The 24728-nt window shown below is 33.3% G+C and overlaps 3 protein-coding genes and 1 long non-coding RNA gene across 7 annotated transcripts in view; 1 reads left to right on the forward strand and 3 right to left on the reverse strand.

Moving 5' to 3' along the window:
- Window position 1: 1 nt before the first annotated feature.
- LOC149489606 (uncharacterized) lies at window positions 2-4613 on the reverse strand. The gene is made up of 6 exons (XM_089714319.1): window positions 4209-4613; window positions 3623-3838; window positions 3275-3384; window positions 2992-3199; window positions 2431-2567; window positions 2-1979 (listed from the first exon to the last, which is right to left on the reverse strand). The coding sequence occupies exons 1-6, from the start codon at window positions 4336-4338 to the stop codon at window positions 942-944; spliced, it is 1839 nt and encodes a 612-aa protein (XP_089570445.1). The 5' UTR covers window positions 4339-4613; the 3' UTR covers window positions 2-941.
- Window positions 4614-4695: 82 nt separating this feature from the next.
- On the reverse strand, window positions 4696-7949 carry LOC149489607 (seminal metalloprotease 1-like). Its single transcript, XM_089714324.1, has 6 exons — window positions 7504-7949; window positions 7258-7428; window positions 6665-6771; window positions 6005-6215; window positions 5745-5881; window positions 4696-5481 (listed from the first exon to the last, which is right to left on the reverse strand). The coding sequence occupies exons 1-6, from the start codon at window positions 7598-7600 to the stop codon at window positions 5377-5379; spliced, it is 828 nt and encodes a 275-aa protein (XP_089570450.1). The 5' UTR covers window positions 7601-7949; the 3' UTR covers window positions 4696-5376.
- A 3558-nt stretch (window positions 7950-11507) lies between these two features.
- The window catches only part of C3G (C3G guanyl-nucleotide exchange factor), a 32112-nt gene continuing 18891 nt past the window's right edge, over window positions 11508-24728 (reverse strand). For all 4 annotated transcript variants that reach the window (XM_089714303.1, XM_089714301.1, XM_089714302.1 and 1 more), the window contains 21 exons: window positions 22907-23037; window positions 22715-22793; window positions 22367-22474; window positions 21698-21805; window positions 20714-20824; window positions 20271-20368; window positions 19653-19676; window positions 19157-19277; window positions 18847-18951; window positions 18561-18660; window positions 18112-18207; window positions 17809-17916; window positions 17352-17547; window positions 17055-17066; window positions 14674-14833; window positions 14295-14433; window positions 13952-14209; window positions 13399-13652; window positions 13019-13150; window positions 12565-12746; window positions 11508-11640 (listed from right to left, as the gene is read on the reverse strand). In XM_089714303.1, coding sequence (XP_089570429.1) covers window positions 12569-12746; window positions 13019-13150; window positions 13399-13652; window positions 13952-14209; window positions 14295-14433; window positions 14674-14833; window positions 17055-17066; window positions 17352-17547; window positions 17809-17916; window positions 18112-18207; window positions 18561-18660; window positions 18847-18951; window positions 19157-19277; window positions 19653-19676; window positions 20271-20368; window positions 20714-20824; window positions 21698-21805; window positions 22367-22474; window positions 22715-22793; window positions 22907-23037 — 2518 coding nt within the window. In that variant the 3' untranslated portion in view covers window positions 11508-11640; window positions 12565-12568. The remainder of the gene's footprint in view (window positions 11641-12564; window positions 12747-13018; window positions 13151-13398; window positions 13653-13951; window positions 14210-14294; window positions 14434-14673; window positions 14834-17054; window positions 17067-17351; window positions 17548-17808; window positions 17917-18111; window positions 18208-18560; window positions 18661-18846; window positions 18952-19156; window positions 19278-19652; window positions 19677-20270; window positions 20369-20713; window positions 20825-21697; window positions 21806-22366; window positions 22475-22714; window positions 22794-22906; window positions 23038-24728) is intronic.
- Window positions 14884-15601, forward strand: LOC149489609 (uncharacterized). Its single transcript, XR_016318311.1, has 2 exons — window positions 14884-15113; window positions 15417-15601. It is a non-coding gene; the product is annotated as an uncharacterized LOC149489609 (long non-coding RNA).

Genomic DNA, 24728 nt, shown 5'->3' on the forward strand with positions numbered 1-24728 from the left:
CCTTTTCATATGCACCATTGCAGCTCTACCTGGTCTATTTAGATCCTGGTTCAATACAATTCTTATGATAATTTTCCAGTCAGTCACTTGAAGATATTTCCATTTTAATTTCCTGTTTTCGCAATGTAAAGTGACTTAATAATCAGTGTTTGTTTTTTTTATTACAATTTACAAATGACAATGAGATTGACATATAAATGACACTTGACGTAGTCAATTTGACATTGTCATATTATGTCGATTGACATTTCAACTTTTTTATGGTTATCAGTTTTGATCAAAGGCGTTTACGTTTTTTGGTTCTTATATGTTTTGATCACGTTTTGATTGAGAAAAAATTTTGAATAAGGAGGGATTCGAACCCGTGTCTTTCGCCGTACACAGGCAACGCCTTACCTGTCGGCCATCCAGAATTCAGCGTCAGCAATCGAATTTGTTTCGATTTTGAGTGACTACTTTGAATGCTATAAAAGTTAAATATTTAAATGGTTTTGAAGTGAAACTTCTTTATCGGGGTTGGAAAAAAATTTTGTGTAACATTTTTTCGTTACGCGTGACATTTTTCCGTTACGCGCCATATTTTTCTTATCCCTACCACGCGTCATTCGACGTATTTCTGTAAAGTTGCATATAATAAATTATTTTTAGAAAAATAAGATTCACTTCTTACGTGTGTAGTGTGTACCTACACTAGTACACGCACACATTTTTTTTATTTTTCTATTAAATATTGTAAGCATAATGATATTACCGAATAATTTCATTTCATTTCAATTAAATTTTTCATTTAAATCTTCATTTCACTGAAACATTTGTGTCTTGATTGTGTACAGAAATGAAACATTTTTTTCTTCATATTAATTTACATTTATTTTTTATACACGAACTTAATTACTAAAACTTATACAAAAATATACTTAGTTAATTGTTAACGATAGGTATTATCTGTCATCAAAATGTATTTCTTTACCATACGGATGATATAGTTGCTGAAACTTCGTGTTAGAATTTAACCATTTTGTTTGCGATGGCAGCTGAGACTCTTTGGAATTATATAATATATTTAAGTTTGGTGTGACTGCAACATTATCGTAGGGATCGTAGCCACCCTTATGTCCATGACTATAATTATCATCATCGTAGTTTTCTAACTTTCCAGTGTTATCAAAATATGAACTTTTGCCTCGAGGAGACTGCAGTGCATGAATGTTTTCTTGGTCATGTTGATATATATTTCCATTATATTTCTGTTTTATGTGTTGAATCAAATCGCGATCTTTAGGATAATTATTTACATAGTCTTCTTGTTGCTTATCTGTATATTCAGTTCCTTCCTGTGATTTTTGAAGGATATTCTTAGGGAATGTTTCCCGTCCATTATTTAAATGCTTAACTGTGTATGGTTGGTAGACATCGTGGTATTGCATTGCACCCGGTATGACATACTCATGCGGATTTAATGGTACTGTACTGCGTCCGTAATCTAATTTACGAGCATCCGATGGATCCATATTATTCCTAATTTTACCAGAAAACTTATATACACCATCGATGTATTCATTTTCATCCTTGTTTCCTCTAACAACAAGCATTCCACTAGGAGTATTTTCTTCATTATCGGTGTAGTGAGGTACAGCGTATAAATTATTTATTTCCTTAACAACTCCAAATCCATGAACAAACATTGGAGGCACACTTTCTTTCGTTTTACTAAAATCATTAAACTTATCAATGTTGGAAAAGTCATGCAAATTATATGTTTGTGCAGCGGGTAGCTTTATAGCGACGGCTTTACCTTGATGATATCCTATTCCTCGTCCTTCGAAAGGTTTGTTTTTGTTAGGTTTCTTCGCGGCCGGAGGAGATTTTGAAGAATCGCTATCTAAAAATTTATCGGAGTCCGCATCACAGTACATTTTATTTAGCTTTTGCGTGTCCTTTTGCGACAGGCCAATCCTCTGACCGATTTCTGCTCCCCTCTAAAACAAAAAGTTTGTCATCTTTTCAATAAGAAGGAATACGCTATTCCCGTTTCTAATTATTAAGTAATCTGAGTGTATTACAAAAAAAACAGGAAAGAGGTGAAATACCCATTAAGATATACATATGGAGACGACACCGCCTACATCACTTATGTTCCGCTCAACATAAGCCATATGGCTTAACTGCACGCTCATTTTTTATTTGTTTTAAAGTGAAACGCATCAAATATGCCTTCGTGTGTGTTACGATATTGCACAAATAATACGGAAAAGTGACTAACATAACTTTTCATCGGTAAGTTCATCGGTAATTTTTAAAACTTAGTTAGAGCAAAAAAATGGCGCACAGATTTTGTTCGTGGTGTCTCCTCCATACGTAGTAATATTATCTCAATGGAAATACCTAATGAAAAAAAAATTAATACATAATTATATAAAATATTGTCACCTGTTTTGGCACGAGTGTGTCTTTCCCATTGACAGAGAAAGCTTTTCGGCTATAATGCAGAACACTTTCGTAGTCGTAACCCACGCCAAAGTCGGACACCGCAAACGAGTTGTATTTGCGAAAATTGTGTCTTGTCGCTGGAACAGATAATCAAGTTTTTGATTCTATATCTTCTCACTATTCTGAGCTGATTCACGGCATGATAATTTAATATAGTAGAAAGCTTGTAGAAAGTATAAAATATTTTGATGAAGTTAACCAAAAAATTAAAAATAACGATCTAACTACATTAGTAAAAAAAGTTATTTAAAGAACAAAACTCTAAAGAAATTTGTGATCATAATGTAAATAAACAATAGATTTAAGAATTAATATTCTAAACATCTATATCGGAATAAACTATCGCTGACACAATAACCTTGATCCACCCGTTATAATATTCTATATCCAACGAGCGACCCGTTATTTTATATCTATTTGAAGCAATTATAAGAATACCGAGCGAACCAGTATGAGAAAATATTACATAAAGATTATTCTGTTAGAGAATCTACTATGTACTTTGAATGATGTTCTCCCACAACACATCGATGTAGTCATCTCTATCAGGACTGCTCTGCATGTGGTAAAAGCCGAGGGTATGGAGTAGCTCGTGTACCACAGTTCCGTGTCTAAAACATCCACGGCCTACTGGATGCCGACCAGACAAGTTCAGCACTTGGTAACCCCCTTGATAGCCGACTTGAGAGAAGCATCCGCGTCTACTACCCTGAAATATAATCGAAAATATTTATTGCAACGGGTGATACGGAAATTTGAATTAAATTAAGTTGTTTTCACTTACCTGAATAACAACAGCATCACGATCGCCTTTCTTATAAGGCGTGAACTTTACGCAGGACGCTTGCGCTAAATCAGCAATACCGTCTTCTATAGCTTGTACTTGATCTAGATCTAAAAGTAAAGAATAACCCATTTATATATTAAAGAATTATATGCGTAAATACACGAACACGATTATAAAGACTCATGAAATATATTCATGTAGTTCTACAATATTTTTATTGCTATGATTCACTAAGAGCAAAATAATAAAGCGTTTTAACGACGAGAGATTTACTTAAAACGTGTTGAAATTTTAATACCAACGCAAACCAATTTCAAACAACAATTCCCAACCATATTTACTTACTAAAATGTTCTCGTTGAATGAAGTAAATGACTTCATTATTAGGCCACCGTTTGGTGCTGTCCGCCAGACCGTTCCGGGCGAGACCCTCCACAACGTTAGTGACAATCATGCGCCGTTGCCGATCGTTTAAGATAAGATCTCCTTCGAATTTCCCGCTTTCTTCCCATGCATTATCTGATGCTGGTTCGTCTTCATCGAAGTCTGCTTCCGGGTTACCTTTAAATACATAATTATTCCTAATGATTTCGTTTCTTGTGAATCGCGAGTTTTCTTTTTTTTTATTACTTGATTACAGTAATATTAGTTTTTTTGCTAATTCCGATAATATAATGACTTAAAATATTTAATATGGATTAATTTCACTTTATGCTGAATTTTTTACAATTATTTTTAGCAATGGCCAAAGGATCAGGGCCTAAATGCATATAATTAAGTGATATATAGAGACAAGATATAGCGACATCCTACTGAGTAACGGTTATTGTAGATTTGAACTTAATAAAATGGAACAAAGGTAAAATTGTAACAAGCACAGAAAACACAATTAGTTACCTGGATATACAAATATAACAAATACCAAACTTACTTTTAAGATTTTGATCTAATTGTGATGTCTCCTTCAAAAAGTTCTCAAAATCTTCTATTTCACTTTCGGACATCGATTTACACTTAATTATAAACACACACAATAAAACAACACAGTTTATCCACTTCATTATTCAAAAATAAAACTTATTCAATTTTAAATATTTAATAGATGCGCAATATCGTTCTGCTATCAGCTTTTAGTCGCAAGTTTTCGAAAAAAGTATGTCATATTAACGGTATACTAATGTCTCGTCGCATTGATATTTTAGCTGAGCTAGATCGATTTGATAAAAAATGTACAGCACTGCGAATTTTTTCGTGACAAAACCCATCGAGGTGGGTCTGGAATTAATATAGCTTTGAATACAACCATTTCACAAGGTGTAAGCGCACTACTGCAGCGGCGACTTGCGACAGTGAGCGTGACACAAACGGACTACGCCTACCATGCAAGAATTAATTGCCAAATTCTCTGCACCATTTACTTTATCAACAGATACAACCTTGATTTCGATAATTCTATTTGCTCTATTTATAAAAAATATATCATACAGAACCAAAAGCAGGTCTTTGAACAATTTAACCAAGTCAAGGTCCGTCCGAAGTAGGATTGCAATTTCATTTCCGTGTAATGTTTAATAACTAAATTGCAAATATTGAAAGAATTTTCTTTGAATATTTTTTGTGTAAAATCAAAATAAAAAATTAAATTAAGATTTGAAATTGAAATGGCGTTTTCTAATAAGTATTAGTTATGATGAATTATGTTGATATTATTAAATGAGACTTACATTAATAGCTTTACAACTTATAATAATAATGATAAATGTAATAATTATTAATTTGTTAGATATCAAGAAATTAACAATAATGGCACATTGTTGCAACTTTTATCGGCAATGGACACGCTTTCACCACAAATTGGCAAATTAAACGAGTGAATTGTATAGAAACATAAAAAAGCAATATAAGCTTACGTTAATCGGAATAAAAGGAAAGTTGCAAAATACAAATAGACTAAGTAGATCAACACGAAACGTTTAATACGAAAAACGTAGATAACTAGAGCAGACGGCAATTATATAGCTAATTGTTCTTATATTAAAAAAATTATGATAGATAGGTACACATTGAAATATTAAAAAAATAACACAACTTCTTTAAGACTAATTCTCTGCAGATTCTTCCTCCGTATTTTCACAGTACATTTTATTTAATTTGATGACATCTTTTTCAGACATGCCTAATCTTTGTCCCAACTTAACATCTTCCTGTAAAGAATATTATAGATAAGCAAATTTTTGCTTAAGATTACTACGCATTTTAGGGTCTTGATAAATATCAAGTCTCTAAAATATTCATTACAAAAGGTAGCCTATGTTCTTTCTCAGGTTCTAAAGATTATCTGTGCCAAATTTCATCAAAATCGGTCCAGTAGTTTATGAGCCTATTCATTACAATCAAACAAACAAACAAACAAAGTTTCCCTCTTTATAATATTAGTGTAGATGAAGCTAATAAAACGTGAAAATACCTCTAATGGAATTATCGTTCTATTTCCGTTTTTGGAAAAGGCTTTTTCCGGGTAATGCATCACGCTTCCATAGTCGTATGATATTCCAAAATCAGTTATCGTGTCATTATTGTATTTTTTGAAATTGTGCTCATGTCCTAAAACGTAAAATGTATTAAATTCAAATATTGTTAGTTACTATATAAACGTGAATTAATTACAATATAAACAGATACAGTTAAAATTAAATGTGTCCACTGCCACACTATCCACACACTTACCATCTTTAATATTTTCCCAAACAATTTCTACAAAATCGTCTCTATCATACGTACTCTGCATGTGATAAAACCCTAGAGTATGTAACATCTCATGGACTACGGTTCCATGTTTAAAACAACGTTTGGCGAGATTCAAAACTTGGTCTGGTTCATCTTCCTCGTCCTCTGGCAATCTATAACCCACATTTGAAAAGCAACCGCTTGAGGAACCCTAAAGCAAAAAAAAAATGTTACATAGAACATTTGCATAATTATGTGTCGATTCAATTGTGTATAATATAGACAGGTAGAGATAGACATAGACATAATTTCCACCTTATTATATTTTTTTCGACATATCAGGAATATTTCGTAAAGGACATCTATTACATAGGATAATATAACTTTATAGATAGAGACAGGAAGAGCCTGCTCGTAAAAAATAGACCCATATTATAACTTGTAATCTTTCAGAACTAGACCTACCATCTATGAGTGAAATTTGCTATCCTACGAACATATAGACAACTTACAAACTAAATACATATCTTCATTTTACTTCTCTCACATCTGTCGAATGTTCTGCAAAGCGTCTATTAACTGATACGTATCTCTAAGTGCCTATTTAAACACTTACAGTTACTATAATAGAGTGACATAATAATAATATGACATAGGTACCTGTATTCGTAATGCATGTTCGTTCTCTTTTCTTTTGCTGAATTGAATGCACGACTTATTGGAAATATCGGCCATTCCCATTTCGATCATCTTTATTTGATCCTCATCTGAGATAAGATTATCATTATTTATTTGATAGGACAGTAATAACAATAAAATAGGTAAGAAATAGTTGGTAAAGTGCTAAAATGTGTCGAAATACCGATTGGCTATTACTAATAACGGATTTAAATAATTAATAATTTAATGTGATTATTAATTCGTTGGATTAATATTAAAAAATCGTAAGAAATTTTTCAATAGTAAAAAATTAAAAACCTATCCTTTTGTAGGTACTTTTATGTATATCTAAAAAAAATGTTAATTTCCAATATATGCAAATACGTAGTCATTTCTCTTTGATGACGATTCTTCGGTTAATAGCCGTTTATAAATAGATTAAACAAGGCTTTTAAGGCGTGACCGGTATCGATTTTATCCATTTCTTTTTATCTTTTTTTTCTCTCAACATTGCTACAGAATATTAACAAACACAAAGTAAGGTGCGGTAGTAAGAAGTGTAGTAATGATGCTAAATATTATTGAATACAAACCGAAGTCGTCTTCTTGTATGTAATATACGACGGTATTATTGGGCCAACGTTTAGCACCGTCTAGGAGACCGTTACGCCCTTTTACTGCGGAAGTTATTGAGTCCCTTTGTTCGGATGTTAATATCATATCTCCTTCGAAGTGCTCACCCAATTCCGGATTTATACTTAAATCTGGTAAGAAAATTGATGCATATGAAATCTATTCATATATTTTGTATTATATTATTTAATGATTGTTAATATTACCATCATCGTAAACATCTTCTAATCCGTACAGCTCATCTTGTATGATAGGTGATGCTTTGCAAGAAACAATAACTAAAATCGAGAAAACGATCAACATCTTAGTGCCAAGTTTCTAACGACACTACGTTGATTTCTATGCGTTTATATAAGTGACGATTGTTAATTAGTAACGTTCGAAAATTAACAGAAACATTTAAAATGTTTTAAGACTTGAGTCGCTAACAGAGAATCCTGCTGTGAACCTTAGAGTCGGTGTTTTAAAGGCAGCGATAAACTGCTAAGTAATAAGTCATTGGCTTTCTTATCATTTGTCCTTTTTCACTTACTTTGTGTCTAGAATATTAAGTATCCTTACGTGTTACGATAAACAGAAGGAGCTTTGCTTCTACGGAATACGTTTAATGCATAGTAATACTTTGACAACTGTATCGTTAGTTCATAAACATTTATGTGTAACCGTAACCCTAACATAAACCAACGTCAACCAGAATGTGTAATAATCTCTGTACAATGATTCAACAGGTAAAAATATTAAAGTTAGCTTATATTTATATTAGGTATAAGGAAAAAATAAATAAAATACATTTTTGGTATTGTAAATAACGTGCTATATTTATATTACAAAATAATTATAAAAAAAAATCTCGACACACAAAATGTAAACTGTACACGCATGCAATTCAAATACAATATATTTTATCGACAAACCGCTAAATATAATGTACAAATAATAATAAGTAATCATATAATATTTAAAGTAAATTAAAAATAATTCATAATAACAGAATAAACCGTTCAAAGAATGAACGAAAAATAACATAAATCCATTTGATACATTATGGCATTCTTTTAACATAATACTGTGCTAATACAACAAACGATGTACACTCTTCACTTAACTGTACCATGCTAGCATTTTATTACATGTATAAATAAATATAGACATCGACACATAAAATAAAGACATTGCAGACGACCTTCATAACAAAACTGTGATATCCTGGAATCTAATTAATCATTGTTTCTAACTTACAACATCCACTATTCTGAGTAAATTAATTTAGGCAGTCTTTATATTTCATCAACCAACACCAAACGTTACTGAACTTCACAATTCATTAAATAAGTATTCAATGGAATACCATACAACAAAATGGTAACATACCTATCAACTTAACGTTCAAATTATTTATACAAATTACAATATCAAGACAAACATGTGTAAAGCGCTGTAAAACGTTCTAAATATTGGTCTAATTTATTATTGCGCGGGATGGCCATCCCTCAACATGCATAACACGCACTACCTTTTCGTTGCGAGTACATAATCAACTACTTACTGCCTTTATACGATTATGAGAATTTTAATGCATGTTACGAAATCGAATTGTAATATAGCACACCGGAATATCCTACCCCGATACATGTACATGCGGGTCACATACCAGTCCTATCGGAATGAACAATACCGATGTCAACTATTTTTCACTAGCATCCGAAATTCAAACACGGTATTGCAACATGAGTGCGGTATGTCATATTACAAGTATTATAAATTACCCTAAATACGTTGTGACAGTAAAACTCGTTTATATTGACTATATCTGAAATTTCTACGCTCACGCCTTTCTCTGAAGATAAAATGGGGTTTATTTACGCTTACCGCTAATATTTGTCTAATATAATATTTGCCTACGTATAGAGGACGTCAACCGAGTTGTAAGCGAACACTCAAAACGAGTGCATCTTATCACATATTGTGGAGTGCTTTATAAATATTACAAAATTATTGCTATATCATCAATCGTCAGTAATCTGATTGTCTTAAGGCAAACGAATAATGCTGATCACTATATGGTTATATCATATTCATTAAAAACTTCTATGAAACACGTAGTCTATGTGAATTGTTTAGTTTTTATAATAATTATTATTACCAAATGCTGTACGGAGCTTGTACTGAATCTAAGCTTAAAATTAACTATCCAAGAATTCAAGAGTAGATGACACAACAGGTGACGACGATATTTAATGTTTTCTCAAAAGTACATTTGTTAAACAACAGCTTCCTTGAAGGTAGCTTCAATAAATAGGAAAAATAGAATTTTTGAATATCAAAAATAATATGCACTAAATTTTATTTATGAAATCGCGTAAAAATTGCGCTAATTATAGTATAAAAATCTAAGTAAATTTACTTTAATTTATAGCAAAATTAAGTCGCATGATTATTAATAAAAATATATATCTATGGATAGTTTGGATTTAGTTATAAATTATGAGAAGTAATGCGATCAATGCTTTATAATACACAAATTTATATAAGATGTGATCACAAAATATAAATCAAGCTAACAGAATATCAAGGCCATATTTATTTTACTTTTATCATTTTATCGTTTCACTTTTAAGGGTGCAATGGTTTATCCATTTTGGCACATATTCTATTCATTATTTCTTAATATCCTGCGTTTGTTCTAATTCTGAAAAACCGTGAAATAGGCATGACGAAAGATTTTGAAATCCTCTTCCATAATGTGTGTATACGTTTACTATACAAGAAAAACCCTATATTTCGGTAATATACTTAAATTTAACGAAGATTAAAGCCATTTTTCAAAAAATATTTAATATCTGTGCCAAAACAGCTCGCAGGTGTCATGGCGTAGGCGTGACGTCAAACTTTGGTAAATACGTAATTATTTGTACGCATTGCGAAGAAAATTAAAAAAGTCTGTATTTAATATGTGTTATAGAAACGAATTTCAAAGTTTATGAGTGGTGTGCAGTATTGCAGTATGAATCCACATAAAAATAATGCTCAAAAATGTGTTAGTAATTATTTCAAGCGAGAAATAATAAGAAATGATTGTATAAAGTTGGTGCGGAGAACCCCGAACCACGTATTCGTGAATTCGCAATTGTATTTCTGTTCTGAGTCGATAAAGCATACGTGAAACAATAGAAAATAAATAAATATGCGTATTCTCAACATATTCATAACAACAAAACACATCTGACGCGAGTTGTTTACTTAAGCGTGACGTCACGCGTGTTTTAGTCAAAATGGCTAACTGCAGAATTTCAATGTTTCATTTTATTGATAATCTCATTAATCTTAATGGTTTTAAGATTTCTAAGTCACTATATTGAATTTATTTATTGTACATTTTCCCTTAAAAACACTAATACGATCATTTATGGATACTGTCGTCATGCCTATTGTCTGAATCTTTAAAAAATAAGCCACAAATCACAAATCATCATTAGTAATTCACACATTATAATATTACTTAAAATATAGGCACGTAATGTATATAATTATGCACCTTTTAACTATTGTTACTACGTTAGAAGTAGAGCAATGTGAAATCTTAAAACTCACGTTAAAACACGATTATAGTATAAGGCTATTCTAAGCTATACAGCATGGTGAAATATGATTACGACATTTTCGTTTCTAGTTCATTTAAAGTTCGATGATTTTTAATAATAATAGTTCACCATTTGAAAACGTCTATTTATTTACTATATAATAGCAATAAGCCTAAAATATTAAAACTTTTAAAGTCCCCTAATTCGATGTATTCAAGATGTTCAACTTGCAGATAATTCAGACACGAATGGCGAATCACAACAACTATAAAAGAGTATTAAACTTACACACGGTGTCGACTTACTTAGTGACTTGGCAAACATCTGTCAAGTTACACTGATATGTTGAGATAGTAAGAAAATATTGAATTTCAATACTGTTACAGAATAAAGTTTCATTTAAAATACTGAAGTAACCGCTACGTCGTTAAAAGCTCTCGACAGAACCCGATTGAGAAAACGCCTACAGATTTTGAGTAAAAGATTTCGCTACGGTTAGAAAATAGATACAAAACTGTACATAAATAAGGAAAGATAAATTGGGCGTAACAATGTTAGAGTCGTTAACATCGTTGCGTTCGCGTCGAGCTCGCCCGCCGATCACAGAAGTTGCACTTTTAAATATACTAATAAATTAGGCCATCTTAGGACAGATAATCACAATTAGCCATTATACATTACACAATTCCTCATAAGCAAATATATCGCAGTAATGCCACGACGATTCAGTCCTTGTTTAATTTCTTTGGGTTCGATTTGCACCTGCAACAAAGACAATAATTAAATTATTTTGCCGTATGAACTCGTTATTTATCTTTATTTGAGGTCGTCGTTTGCCATGGTCATGTGTTATGTTGTTTGTCTATACTTCTATACTAATATTATAAAGAGGAAAGGTTTGTATGTATGTATGTATGTATGTATGGTTTTCACGCATAAACTACTGGACCGATTTTGATGAAATTTGGCACAGATAATCTTTAGACCCTGAGAAAGAACATAGGCTAACTTTTATTGCGAAATATGTACCACGGGCGAAGCCAGGGCGGACCGCTAGTGTTTAATAAAATTAGATAAAAAGCGGCCAAGTTTCTTGTACTATGGGGACCCCCCTTAATATTTTTTTTTTATTTTTAGTATTTGTTGTTCTAGTGGCAAAGGAAATACATCAGTTTTGAAAATTTCTAGCTTCAGACAGTTAGAAAGACAGACAGACAACGACGTCTCAGTAATAGGGTCCCGTTTTACCCTTTGGCCTTGGGTACGGAACCCTAAAAAATGAACACTACACACACCGGGCTATGTAGCGGCAGCGGCTACGAGGCGCGGACGTAAAGGTAGCAGGTAGTATAAACACAACGAGGGGCGCCGGGCGACGGAGCGGGGATTTAGTCCATCGTCCGGTGAGATGAGGCGGCGTGAGACGTGTTCCGCTCACGCCGCCCCGTGAGGTCAGAGCTGGCGGGCTCATAGTTAGTGTTGGCCTGGAGACGGGCAGCTGCTGATGGGGTCACGGACGAATTCTACCTATACCCGTGGCCCCGTCGTTGATGCGGCTTGACGGAACACAGTGGGGTTTTGGTCGGTAGGAATCCGATATAACCCACGGCCCTTTCCCCGGAAGCCGTGGGTATCTATGCAAGATTTCCCCACTTAAAAAAAAAAAAAGGTAGTATAAACACATACCGGGCTATGTAGCGGCGGCAGCTGGCACGGGTGCGGGCGCGGGCGGGTCGGGCGCGGTGCGCGCGCGCCCGCCGCGCGGCTTGATCGTCTCCGATATCTGCCACATCGTCTCCTCGCTCAGCACGTCGTCGAACTCATTGAACATCGCCTGGATGCGCTCGTTCTTCTTTATCTTGTATTGTCTGCAGAATCGATGCTTTTATTAGTTTTCGAATGAATAGAAGCTAGTCGGGTAGTGGCAGGTAATTATTTATACAGGGGATTTAATCTCCTATGGTTTGGCGTCAGAAATTTTAAATTTATGTTTTATTAAGAATTTTACTAGAATTTTCCGACTATGTATAATATCATATCAATACTTCTGTTCTAAATATAAACTTTAAGTTTTATAAAATTTTCATCGAGTCTTTTTATTACAAATGAACCCAAATTAACTTTATTAAAATATACTCACTCTTTATGGAACCTCTTCATATTTTCCATTATATGATACTGCTGCCATCTCTTTGTAAAGTTGATACTACCGTCGGGTAGTAGATCAGGATTACCCACATGGACGAATGTTAAATCTTGTAAAAATAGCCCACTGTAAATAAAAATAAAAAATATTAAAATAGAATGCTTTATTTTCTAAGGTAAATTAATGAAAATAAATTCCTACGTCTTTCGAAAGTTCGAATCAAATCATAGTCTAATTATAATTTCTCACAAGATATATTGATACAGAATTAAATATATCATCAGTACATATATTTATAAACGTAACAGTTATGATTGCCCACATATTCAAACAATTTGTACTGAATTGATTCAATTTATTCCATGAACACTCACATGTACGGTATACAGGGTGGTTGCGTTTCATTCAACGCCTGTCGATACGCCCTAAAGGACATGGACGAGTCGATCAGCGCACAATGGTCCGTCAGCGCGTCCTCTATCGCCCTGGACCAGCCGAGACGACGTACTGGGGGACAGTCCAACGCGGACACTAGCGCCAAGTACGAGTTGAAGTTGTTCATCTTGCGGAGCGCCTTCATCACTTTGAGGAATTTGCTCGCATACTTCTCGCGTTCGCGCGCTTCGTACTGGAAATATAAATTGGTTTATTAGTTGATAAATATTAAATCGTCGCCTTACTCCATGACGTGACGGTATAGCCATGATGCGACCTTGAAATTTTACTCTCAACGCGCCTAAAGATGTTTCTCTTCAAAAAAAATTAAATTAAATTTATTGTGTAAAAATAATACAACCTTCAAAAACAGATTATTTACATGATTATGTAACGTGAAATAGGTTTAATAAGTTTTAGCTATGCTATTCAAATACAAGCTTATTAGCCACACGATCGAAAAGCATTTGTATACAAATTAAAGACAATTACCTGTTCTAATAACCTCGACCGCGCCCAGAAGCTCATCTTATTGAAGTGTTCAGTGAACCGGGTGAGATTAGGCGACTTTTCCTCCGACTGGTCTCGAGGCCACGAAAGTAGTTCCGCGGTCGTTATCCGCACAAACAGAGCCGCGTCCAACACTGTCATTTGTTCCGCGAGCTCTGATGCTTTGAAATCTAGTAAAGTATCTCTACGTAGGGATACTGTGCCATAACATGCCATTTCATATTCGTATCTGTTGTTTGACTGAAAAAAAACATAACGACATTGATATAATTGTGAAAAACAGCAAAAATCTATAGTAAATAATTGTATAAATCTTTCTCCTTACATTTTGATAATGCAATTGTTTCTGTTTATCTACGAGAATTTGTCGCAGCGCTTTGGAAATAGGCAACTCTTCAGCTTCCACAAGCCAATATATGAATTCCATTATCTCTTGCATGAGTGGTCTATCTAAATCAGCCATCCTGTAATAAAAAATAATTTATTTATATACTTAAATAAACATGAATCACTAAATGTGATGCTAACTGTGATAATGTGTTATAAGAGTTAAACTCGAGAACAGCTTCAACAATTCGGCAATCATTTTTTTACTGATCGTGCGGGGTGAGGCAAGTGTTTAATTTTGGCGGGAGGCGGAGAGTGTCCGTTCTGTAGCGTTTAGCTACTATTATGTATTCTGTGACTAAACCAGCGGCACTCACGTGAGATCGGCCACGACGCGCGTGAGCAGCCCCAGCGTGGAGCGCAGCTCGTGCGGGCGCGGGCGGAAGTGGTGCGCGCGCCGCACCAGCCGCGCCACCAGCTCGCCCGGCGGCACCCACGTGCGGTACGTCGCCAGGAACGCCTCTTGGTACGCGAAATCTGTATGTATATACGAGCGTACTGTATAAGCCGATGCGGTGGAAGCACAGAACAGTAAAGTAGATAGAAGTGTGATGTGGGCGTGGCCCACGTGTCAATGATAAGTTTAGATCACCTAACTTGCTCTCAGTTGTGCGCAGAAAAATATTCGAGTCGGTTGTCAGCTGTCAAACCTTTTTTCCATATTTATTCATTAATTAGGACGTGTTGTTCGGTATAAAGAGTGCAAAAATGATAGCAGACGAAATAATATCAGCAATGAAGGCATTTCATACCGTCGGTAAGTCTTATTTTAATTTATTTTAATTATATTTTATGTTATAACTTCGCTTGTCGTAATTTGTCAAAATTGTATACAAATATCTAGTCAAAATGAACCTTAATCCATAAGAAATTAGTACTATTATAGATTGAACAGCAAACAAGACTTTCTGGAATATTATTGCAATAAACAAACGAATGTCGCTTTAGTGATGCTTGTGGTGCATATCGACAGTATCGATACTTTAGAAAAGACAAACATGATAAATATTAAATTTTATTTTATTTTTCCTTAGCTTTCATTTGTCTAATTTATTTATAGATTTCCCAAAGAGGCTAATTTAAAAAAGAAATGGATAAATGCAACGTGACGAGTTAACTGGATGCCGAACAGTACTAAGCGGTCTAACAAAGGCCACCGATACATCAAACCTACAGCAGTTCCAAGATTTAAAATAATGCATATTTTCTGTTTGTATTTTGTAAATATAGATTTATACTATTCTATTCCGTTTTTTATTTAATAATAATAATATAAAAAGACGTACTTAGTAGTAATAAACATACTCCAAAATGTGACGCATTATACTATACTCATATAAAAGAAAGAAAAAAAAATACACAAAAAATATTTATTTGTGAATTATCGATAACAAGGCTGACATCCCTCAGAGCATAGCATCAGATAAATATCAAGTTAATGTCATTAATGTTGAGTGACACAAATTTCAACCTTATCTCTATGTGTTGCGTTTCCAATTTATATCTATCGAAAACTAACGCCCTCTGTTGTGGAGTAGCTGAATGTTTTCGAATTTGGAATTTCTGTGCAATGAGAAACAAAACAGCCTATATACCTAGGGATTTTATACTAAAATAAACCGTAACATGGTGCGTTAGGGTACATATTGAAATGCTGAATTTATAACCTAAGTCAGTTTTTACTCAAATTAAGCTGTCCAATCAAAGGCATAGTTTACTTGTAGTGTACTGTATAACTATCGGTTTAAATGTGTGGGTTTGGCGACACTGGTTTTCATACTAATTAGACATTACAGCACTTCTATATGTTTTTACTGTTCTGTGGGTGGAAGCGTCTTTTGCGATGTATTGGTGTTTTGATAAATGCCACAATACAGAAAATGCCACAACACAATAACAAGTTTAAGATATTTTCGACATATTCGACATTTGACATTTCGACACAACTTTTACTTCATAAATAACGATTTAATTGAACAGAATGATTCGTCATTAAAATACATTTATACATACATATTAGCAATCTTATACAGATATTGCAATACAATAGGTCATATTATATTAAAGTTAAGTTTTCTGGCCTTTTTAAATTCAATACTATAATACATATAAAGATTTGCAGTTTGCAACTACGCGCACTTATTAGACAATATAAAAAGAACGAAATTAAAATCTTAAAATCTTAATACGTTATCTACAAATGAATATAGAATTTTAATAAAGAATTTTCATGAGAAAGAATGTTGTGGGACTGTGACAGATTCGTGTGGCTTATTGTTTGTCTATAATCTTTAGTACATCGCAAAAGATAACAATTCTTTTTTTAACACAAGCATGTGATACTTAGCCGTATATTAAGTATCACATTGCAAAGCATAAGTGCATTATAATATTTATTAATATATACGCAAAATTGTAAATGCCACATGCTAAAAAAACACATTCCTTAAAACTATGTTACAATTTCAATCAAATAAAACTCTGTTAAGAAGCATTCAGAGGACGCAGCTTAATCTAAGTTAATATTTTTTCGATCTTATCTGATCTCTAATGAAAATTGTATCATAACAACTTTGCTAGAAGCGTTAAACGTCGATTTGCAAAATAACAAAACCCAAGCAACTACAAAGCTAAAATAGTTTTAGTAAACAACCAGCGTGTCTCTGTCAGTCCCAAATCAAACAATGATTTCACTTACACTCGTCCGTTTCTGGAAAGTGAGAGCATGAAAGTTACAATGGTTAGAGTGATTCGTATATTTAAGCCTACACAGTTAATGATGAACCCATATCCAAAGACAAATACAATGTGTACGAGTAGAATATTTATAAAATGACTAAGAAAATTAATGAATGTGATAAAGTTGATAAAATCAGATTTTCAATATATTATGTACATGCTTTTAAATGAATATGATTGATAACAAATTGTAAACCCATTTCTCAATCAAAAGATATATTAATAAAATATATTTAATAATTTGTAATATATTTACCTTTGGTAGCCTTAGTGGCGAGTACAATGAGCGCGTCTGGGTGTCCGCCCCGTACTTCGACGCCTTCTTTATTGGGCCCCTTCAATAAGAGCCAAGAACTAACGTCGGTTTGCAAAACGATATCTTCCGAATCAGACACTGCCGGGGCGCTTTTCTCCGTTTCGGATTGTATTGGCTCTATACTGCTTTCACTTCTCTGTAAATTGTTTAAATAATAAGAATAATGGGTAAACAAAATTGACCTTGAACTATATCGTTTGGTGCTATATTTCTATATCATTATATTTAAGAAATATAGCACCAATAATGTATAAGTATAATAAATGGGATGCCATCTACATTGTGACAAACATAAGACGTTATTAATGTGAATATCACATATGACTCGATAAATTGCCTTACTTATGTCTGAATATAATAACTGGAAAAAATATTAGGTTTAGTCCCTAGTTATTACCTGTGAAGGAACAGGCGAAGGTGCGGGTTGAACGAGCCGGTCCAGCTCATCATCATCGAGCGGAAACTTGCCTGGCGATGATACGCTTACGTACATCTCTTCTGTGCTCTGTAAATATTCAATAATGATAAAATATAAAAAAATTCTTCAAAATAAAACAAGTTTTTCGCTGTTAATAGTGATCAAAATAACATGTTTTCTATTGCCATTCATTAAAATTTTTACAGAATAAATACTTGTCCTCCATGTTTTCTATTTATATTGTATGTCATGAAAATATTGATTTAAAAAGGATAAACATACCACATTATTCAACAGTGATTCATCTGTCGAACTGTTATGTGAAGACGGCCGCGGTGAAGGCGGGGGTAATAATTCGTTGCTCGAATAATTTGAAATCTGTAGATAAAAATCAATGGATTATTAAAAAATCTTTTCTGTACCGATACAAATGTACTCTTTTTAAATCTAAACTCATATTATATAGCTGAAGAGTTTGTTTGTTTCAACGCGCTAATTTCAGGAACTACTGGTCCGATTTGAAAAATTCACGCTACGACCAGCAGTAGCGGAGCACAGCTATTAGACTATAAAGAAAACATCACTTCACAGATAAATTTAATTCAAGGTTAAATTTTAAGTGTAATTCCACCCATAAAAATTGCCATACTATCTTTCGTTTATATTAAATCTTTCCTTGTGTAAATATTTTAATCATTCTGTGACCTTAAGTTTGTAAATAAAAGATATACCTGTTTATTTTTATTCATCTTTGGTGGTAGCGCAGGCGGTTCGATAGGCAGTGGACTAGTACGATTCGACGTCTTCATACTGACGCTGTCCTCGGAACCACTATAAAAACACATCAGTTATAGATATCATTTGAACAAAACTAATTAAAAACTACAAATATTCCATGTAAAAAATGAATCACAACACAACATTTCGCATTCATCGATTATCAATCAATATTGCAATTAATACGGTTATTAAACTGGTTACTAGACGATAATAAAAACGAATTGGAGTGTTACATACCTGAGAGGGGGTGTGCTTAAATGCTGCACTGTTACCGACGAGGCCAGTGAGCGTTGCACCTGGTGGTGACCCACACTAATACTGCCAGCACTTGTATGTTGCGCACTAAAAATGGGAAATTTTTCTTAGAGGCAAAAAACTGCAATTACGAAATGCAAGTAAATAACGAACGTAAGGACTAGAATTAATCATCAATAATTTTTTAAGTCCTTCTTTATATTGACAAAAATAATTATAAAAACAAGTACATAGTTAGAAATATTTAATGACATCATAATAAAGTAAATAATAAATATTCGCTAAAACTTACCTAGTCAAATTATACGTGTGTATAGAATGCCTGAACATATCTGGTGGCGCTTCTGCATTTATCTGCGGGTGAGCATTGATCGTGTGACTGCAGTTCCCGAACATCTCCATATAAGCCATAACTGCACACATACAACAACTAAGTTACTACACTATAAACAAAAATCAACCTTACATCAAGTTAGAACAAAGGCGAAAATGTGCTTCTATACGACATGTGAGACAGCAAAACCGAAATGAAGCGCTATTGAACACGAGAAAACATCGGTCGTGAATAAACTACGCGAAACTCGTCGACGTTAACGGACACAAAGCGTAACTTATGTAGGAAGCAAGCTAGACGATAATAATTATGTAATGAAATGTGTCGTTAAAGCTAGAAGCACATGTAAATGAATCTCCAACACGTCGATTACTTGGAGTGGATCTGCGAACATCTGAAGATTCTGCTTAGTAACGTTAGCTAATTGTCTGATAACATGCATAGATCCACTCACCGCTGTATGCGACGCTTTGAAACACTGCAGCGCCGCACCGACATAACAGACAAACATGCCATTAAATTCCCCAAAACATTTACCATTCTTATGTACACAGTTACACCCTATACAAGGACACACCACCAGAATCCATATCACAATAAAATTTCAATAAATTGAGTGACTACTCACTAAGCATTTGATGACTAGTAAATACATTTTCTATTACTCGAAAATTGTGCAATATAAAATACAGTATTTATTAGGAAGGTTTTGAAGAGAGGACAAGGACAAGAAACAGAACAGAAAAATTTAAAAATATACTTATTTTTTTTTTTTAGTTTAGTAAGGTAAACTGTGATAATATCACAATATGTGCAGTGTATTAAATTCCATTAGATCAGTTAGAGTGAGTAAAGGGGTAAGCTTTGTTTTGCATGATGTTAACATTTTCTTAATTTCTTTGATTACTCCATTATTGTTAGACCTTCTAACTTAATAATATTATCAATTAAGTTAGAACTAATCCTATAAGCTATATATTTTTTACAAGCCCATGAGACGCAACTTGTCGAGACTTTCACATGATGTGATCCCATATAATAATTATTGTAAAATAGAAAATAAAATACTGACTGTGTTTTTTCTTGAGTGGCAATGGCGGAGGCCGTTGGTGGTTGTGCTCTGCCAGTGTGTGGGGCCGTGCCTCATGTAGCGAGAATGGTGGACTTTTCCTGAAAAAGAAATGAAATATATTAATAATATAGAATAGACATTGTTTCGATAATTTAATTAATTTAACCATTTATCTATACATATGAAATGAATAAAGATAAAAGGTATGTACAACACGTGAATAGTGTAATTTACGGGATATAAAGAATTACAACTTTTTCAAATAATATATTGTTATGTATACATATATATCTGCTTGTTGGACTTCTACTTGCACAAAGTTACAGACGAATTCAACAAATTACATCCACCCCAAGCAAAATAAAAACAAATCCTTGAAAATAAGTAGAGTGCAACGGATGCAATCTTAATGCGTATATAATTAAAGAAAAACAACAACACACCTGATTTCAACATTTGGGAAGTGTTGCTGCACATCGGCGCGGATGTTGCGCCGCGTCTTCACCGGCAACTCGGGCGGCGTCTCATTTTCATCTGACGTTATACTCTCCAATCTAATGCAGATAACGCATAATTAATTAACATAAAACATACATACGGAACAGTGATGATATGTAAGTTTATATTAATTAATATTTATTTCGGTATTACATCTTGGTTATTAGAGAAAAGTTTCTCTCTGAGTGATTTTTAATTTTAATTCAATACCATAAAAACTTCGATTGCATTGATTTTCTATTCTTGCAAATTTACTAACAACGAAATGTAGTGAGACGAGCATATAAAAAGTGCGTCTGCAATAAATCATATAATGTTGTTATGAACAATGACACAATGTATCTTATAATCTCACTTTATTTACCGTGTCGGCAAATAGCCGGCGTAAGTAGAACAAAACATTATATCATTATATTTATGTTGTTCCACGAGAAGGAGGTTAATGTATGCGTGAATTCGGTTTTTATGACTTCTTGTGATTATCGTATGTAATCGTTACTTATGTTTTCATAATACATACTTTAAAAAAAATTGAATTTTATATTTTGATCTCATAAGGTCATCGCAATTTCTAGCTATGAATGTATCTGTGCTGCAATCAAATGTGTGATTAATTAACTCGAAATTTCTATTACTGGGGAGAAAGTAAAACTTTGTGTTATGTAAACATACATAACGTATTTTTTACGTTTAAAAGGTTCGTAACATCTTAGAAGTTTATATTTGCTGACAAGATCACATATTATGGATTACATATATGTAGTTGTTTGTATGTTTGTAATGCAACATAAAATGTTATAAATTTAAGATTGGAAAGATAAACAAAATTAAAGGATTCTATGCTTTTCCAGTAGAAACTTATAATTCGTATTTAGTACAAAATCCAAAACATAAAGCATGCAATAGAAACAAACACTCCGGACACTCACTTTGTATTTTGTGTAGTTACACTGTTCATACTGATTATATTCATGCGGCTCTCAACACTTTGCATTGTGCACTTCACTTCGCTCACAAACTCTGTACTTTCAAAAGTACTGCAAACAATATCAAAACAACAAGCATGAAGAACAAACAACCTGAAGGGAAACTGATTTAAATGATGTTCATGAAGTGATCAACTACAAAAATTTAACACGAATAAACAGTGACAAATGAGTATGTGTATTGAGTATTAAAAATGTGCATGCATGTATTAAAAATGTTATTTTTAGGAATACAGCAAACATTGAGTACTCTGCATTTTATTTTATTTTTTCAGGTTTTTTTTTAATACGTATGCTGTATTCATAAAAACTAAACACAGTTTTTTTAATGTTTAAACACATAATAACTAAAGAACAATCAAAGTTATAACGTGATATAAAAATTAAAGTTACAGAATTAAGACAAAACAGCCAATACTTTCAACATTAAAGAAAAGGCGCAGCTGAATGAACTTAAAAAAATCGTTTAAAAAAAATTGTTTTGACATTTCACTTTTTAGTGCATTTCGATGCGCGTCAAAGAACAATGTCATCTATAAGGTGTAAAACAATCTCGTAAGGTGTAAACCATAAAACTCGTAAGGTGTAAATCAGTCTCATATAATATGTCACCTGTCTGCATGACTAGAATAGTGATGTGATGAGAAGGTGGATGTGAAGCTGTGCTCCGTTGACATCTCCGAGTGGCCCACGGACACGAAGCCGGACTCGTTTGAAAATCTGGACCGTGCATACAAATAAGTTAAACAAAAAAATAAAACTACGACATGCGGAACTATTTTTCAACAAGAGTAAAAATACTGAAATTAACAAATAAGTAATAATTTAAAAAGTGGCAAAAAAAATAGTAAGAACTAGTATAAAATGCCATTTGACATACGAAAATGTGTTAAGTGTGTTTCACTGTTACACTTTTTGGAGTATGTGAGTGATAAACAACAATACTTAAAAATAACTTACCGATTGTGAGAGTGTGCGTTGCTCAAGTGTGATTCCACCGAAGTCCTCATTTCATTCATATTATTACAATTACAAATACCTGGAAAAATATTAATATTTGTAAATTTGCAATTTTCCAGGAAAATTATTTACCGCAACAAAATTTTCTATAATTAAAATAGTTACGAGTGCTCATAAACGAATTTCACATACCAACTAAATCTGAACTAGGTGGGGTAATAAAAACTTCATGGTTCATAGAATCGTGCGCATTCCTGTCCTCGTCGTTGGACACATTGAGCATCGAATCTTGCGATCCACTGCTGTGGGACTGTAGAGATAATCTGAAATGACAATTTAAAAATGTATCCAAGAGTTTTAGTTTAGTTTTTATAGCGTTGCAAATCATTAAACGATGTGATTCCTATTAGTACGCGATAGTTTGTAAGAATTTATAGTTGTGTTTGTCTCTTTCGCACGAAAACCACTGCACGGATTTTTATAAAATGAAAATATATTCTATATAAATAGTAGCTGTGCCCCGCGATTCCGAAAAATAATTAATATCTACCCTCAGGTAACTAGTGGTATTAAATATTAATCATAGATGCATCGTCGAGACGACAAAGACGAGATAAAATAGAGCATAAATGATTCATAAACATAAACTCCACGTGCCTGACAATTGAATCATAACAAGATCACTACATAGTATAAAACAAAGTCGCTTTCTCTGTCCCTATGTCCCTTTGTACGCTTAAATCTTTGAAACTACGCAACGGATTTTGATGCAGTTTTTTTTAATAGATAGAGTGATTCAAGAGGAAGGTTATGTATAATAACATCCATTAAAAAGTGGAGAAGTACTGTTATTTTTGAGGTTTCTAATGTGATGTCGTAAAAAATTACATTTTTTCCGCTTACATTGCAAACGCAGGCTGAACCCTACGAGTTTTATCAAAATAATGTACTAAGTATTTATACACATTGAAAAGGTCTACAGAAAAGTCCGCGATGGTATATGTCTATCTCTTATGGATAACCCACAATAACTTATTTTTGTCATTTACTTTTTACGACAAATAATGGCTAATTTTCGAAGCGATTTTAACCAATACAGCATTAATCCTTAACCAATTAAATACCTTGAATACATTGTTCATTTAATATAGATCTATATGGCCCTTTACACCGTATGATTTAAGTGAATATTTTCGAAGATATTACAGATTTAAAAATTGCGGGACGTAGCGTTTGCGGCGGTACCGGCCGGCCGCCCGGCTATATATTTTATACCCGTGCGAAGCCGGAGCGGGCCGCTATCTATACTAATATTATAAAGAGGAAAAGTTTGTAATTATGTATGTATGTATGTATGTTTGGTTTTCACGCATAAACTACTGGACCGATTTTAAAAATTCTTTCACCATTAAAAAGCTGCATCTTCACTGATCAACATAGGCTATATTGCATTTTGAAAAAAAATAGAGTTCCTTACCAAAAATGCAATAATGTAACCCAAGGTGTAAAAAATTCCTCAATAAAACTTCTGTCATCGCGTGCGCTGCGGAATCTATTGAAGATTTAACAAAAAATGTTCTACGGTATCATAGAATGGATCAATATCTACAAGAAAGTCCGCGATACCATATGTCCATCTTCAGTAGTTATGTTACTACAACAACTTTTTTACGTTTTCAAAGTAAATAGAAGTGCCGACAGTAATCAAACCATGTTATCCATACACATGTATTAATCCTTATCCCATTAAATGATGTTTTATTATAGACTGTTTCAATACCAGCAAAATACTTTTTAAATGAAAAAAATTGGATATACCATTCAAAAGATATAACGAATTTTTAAAAGTGTCAATCTACAGAAAATAGTAGGTATACTGTTCAATACAATGAGCAGGCCGCGCCGTAGTGCGGGACGGGGTAAAGGTGATTTTCATGTGATTAAAAATTAAACCTATAGTCCGACCTATAGTAGACTCATAGAGTAAAGTAATACTTGAGTAGACTTTTCACTG

Source organism: Colias philodice, chromosome 3 (genome assembly GCF_061535455.1).
Source record: "Colias philodice isolate Cphi_HAF_F1 chromosome 3, ilColPhil1 Martin Lab GWU primary, whole genome shotgun sequence".
Classification (NCBI taxonomy): domain Eukaryota; kingdom Metazoa; phylum Arthropoda; class Insecta; order Lepidoptera; family Pieridae; genus Colias; species Colias philodice.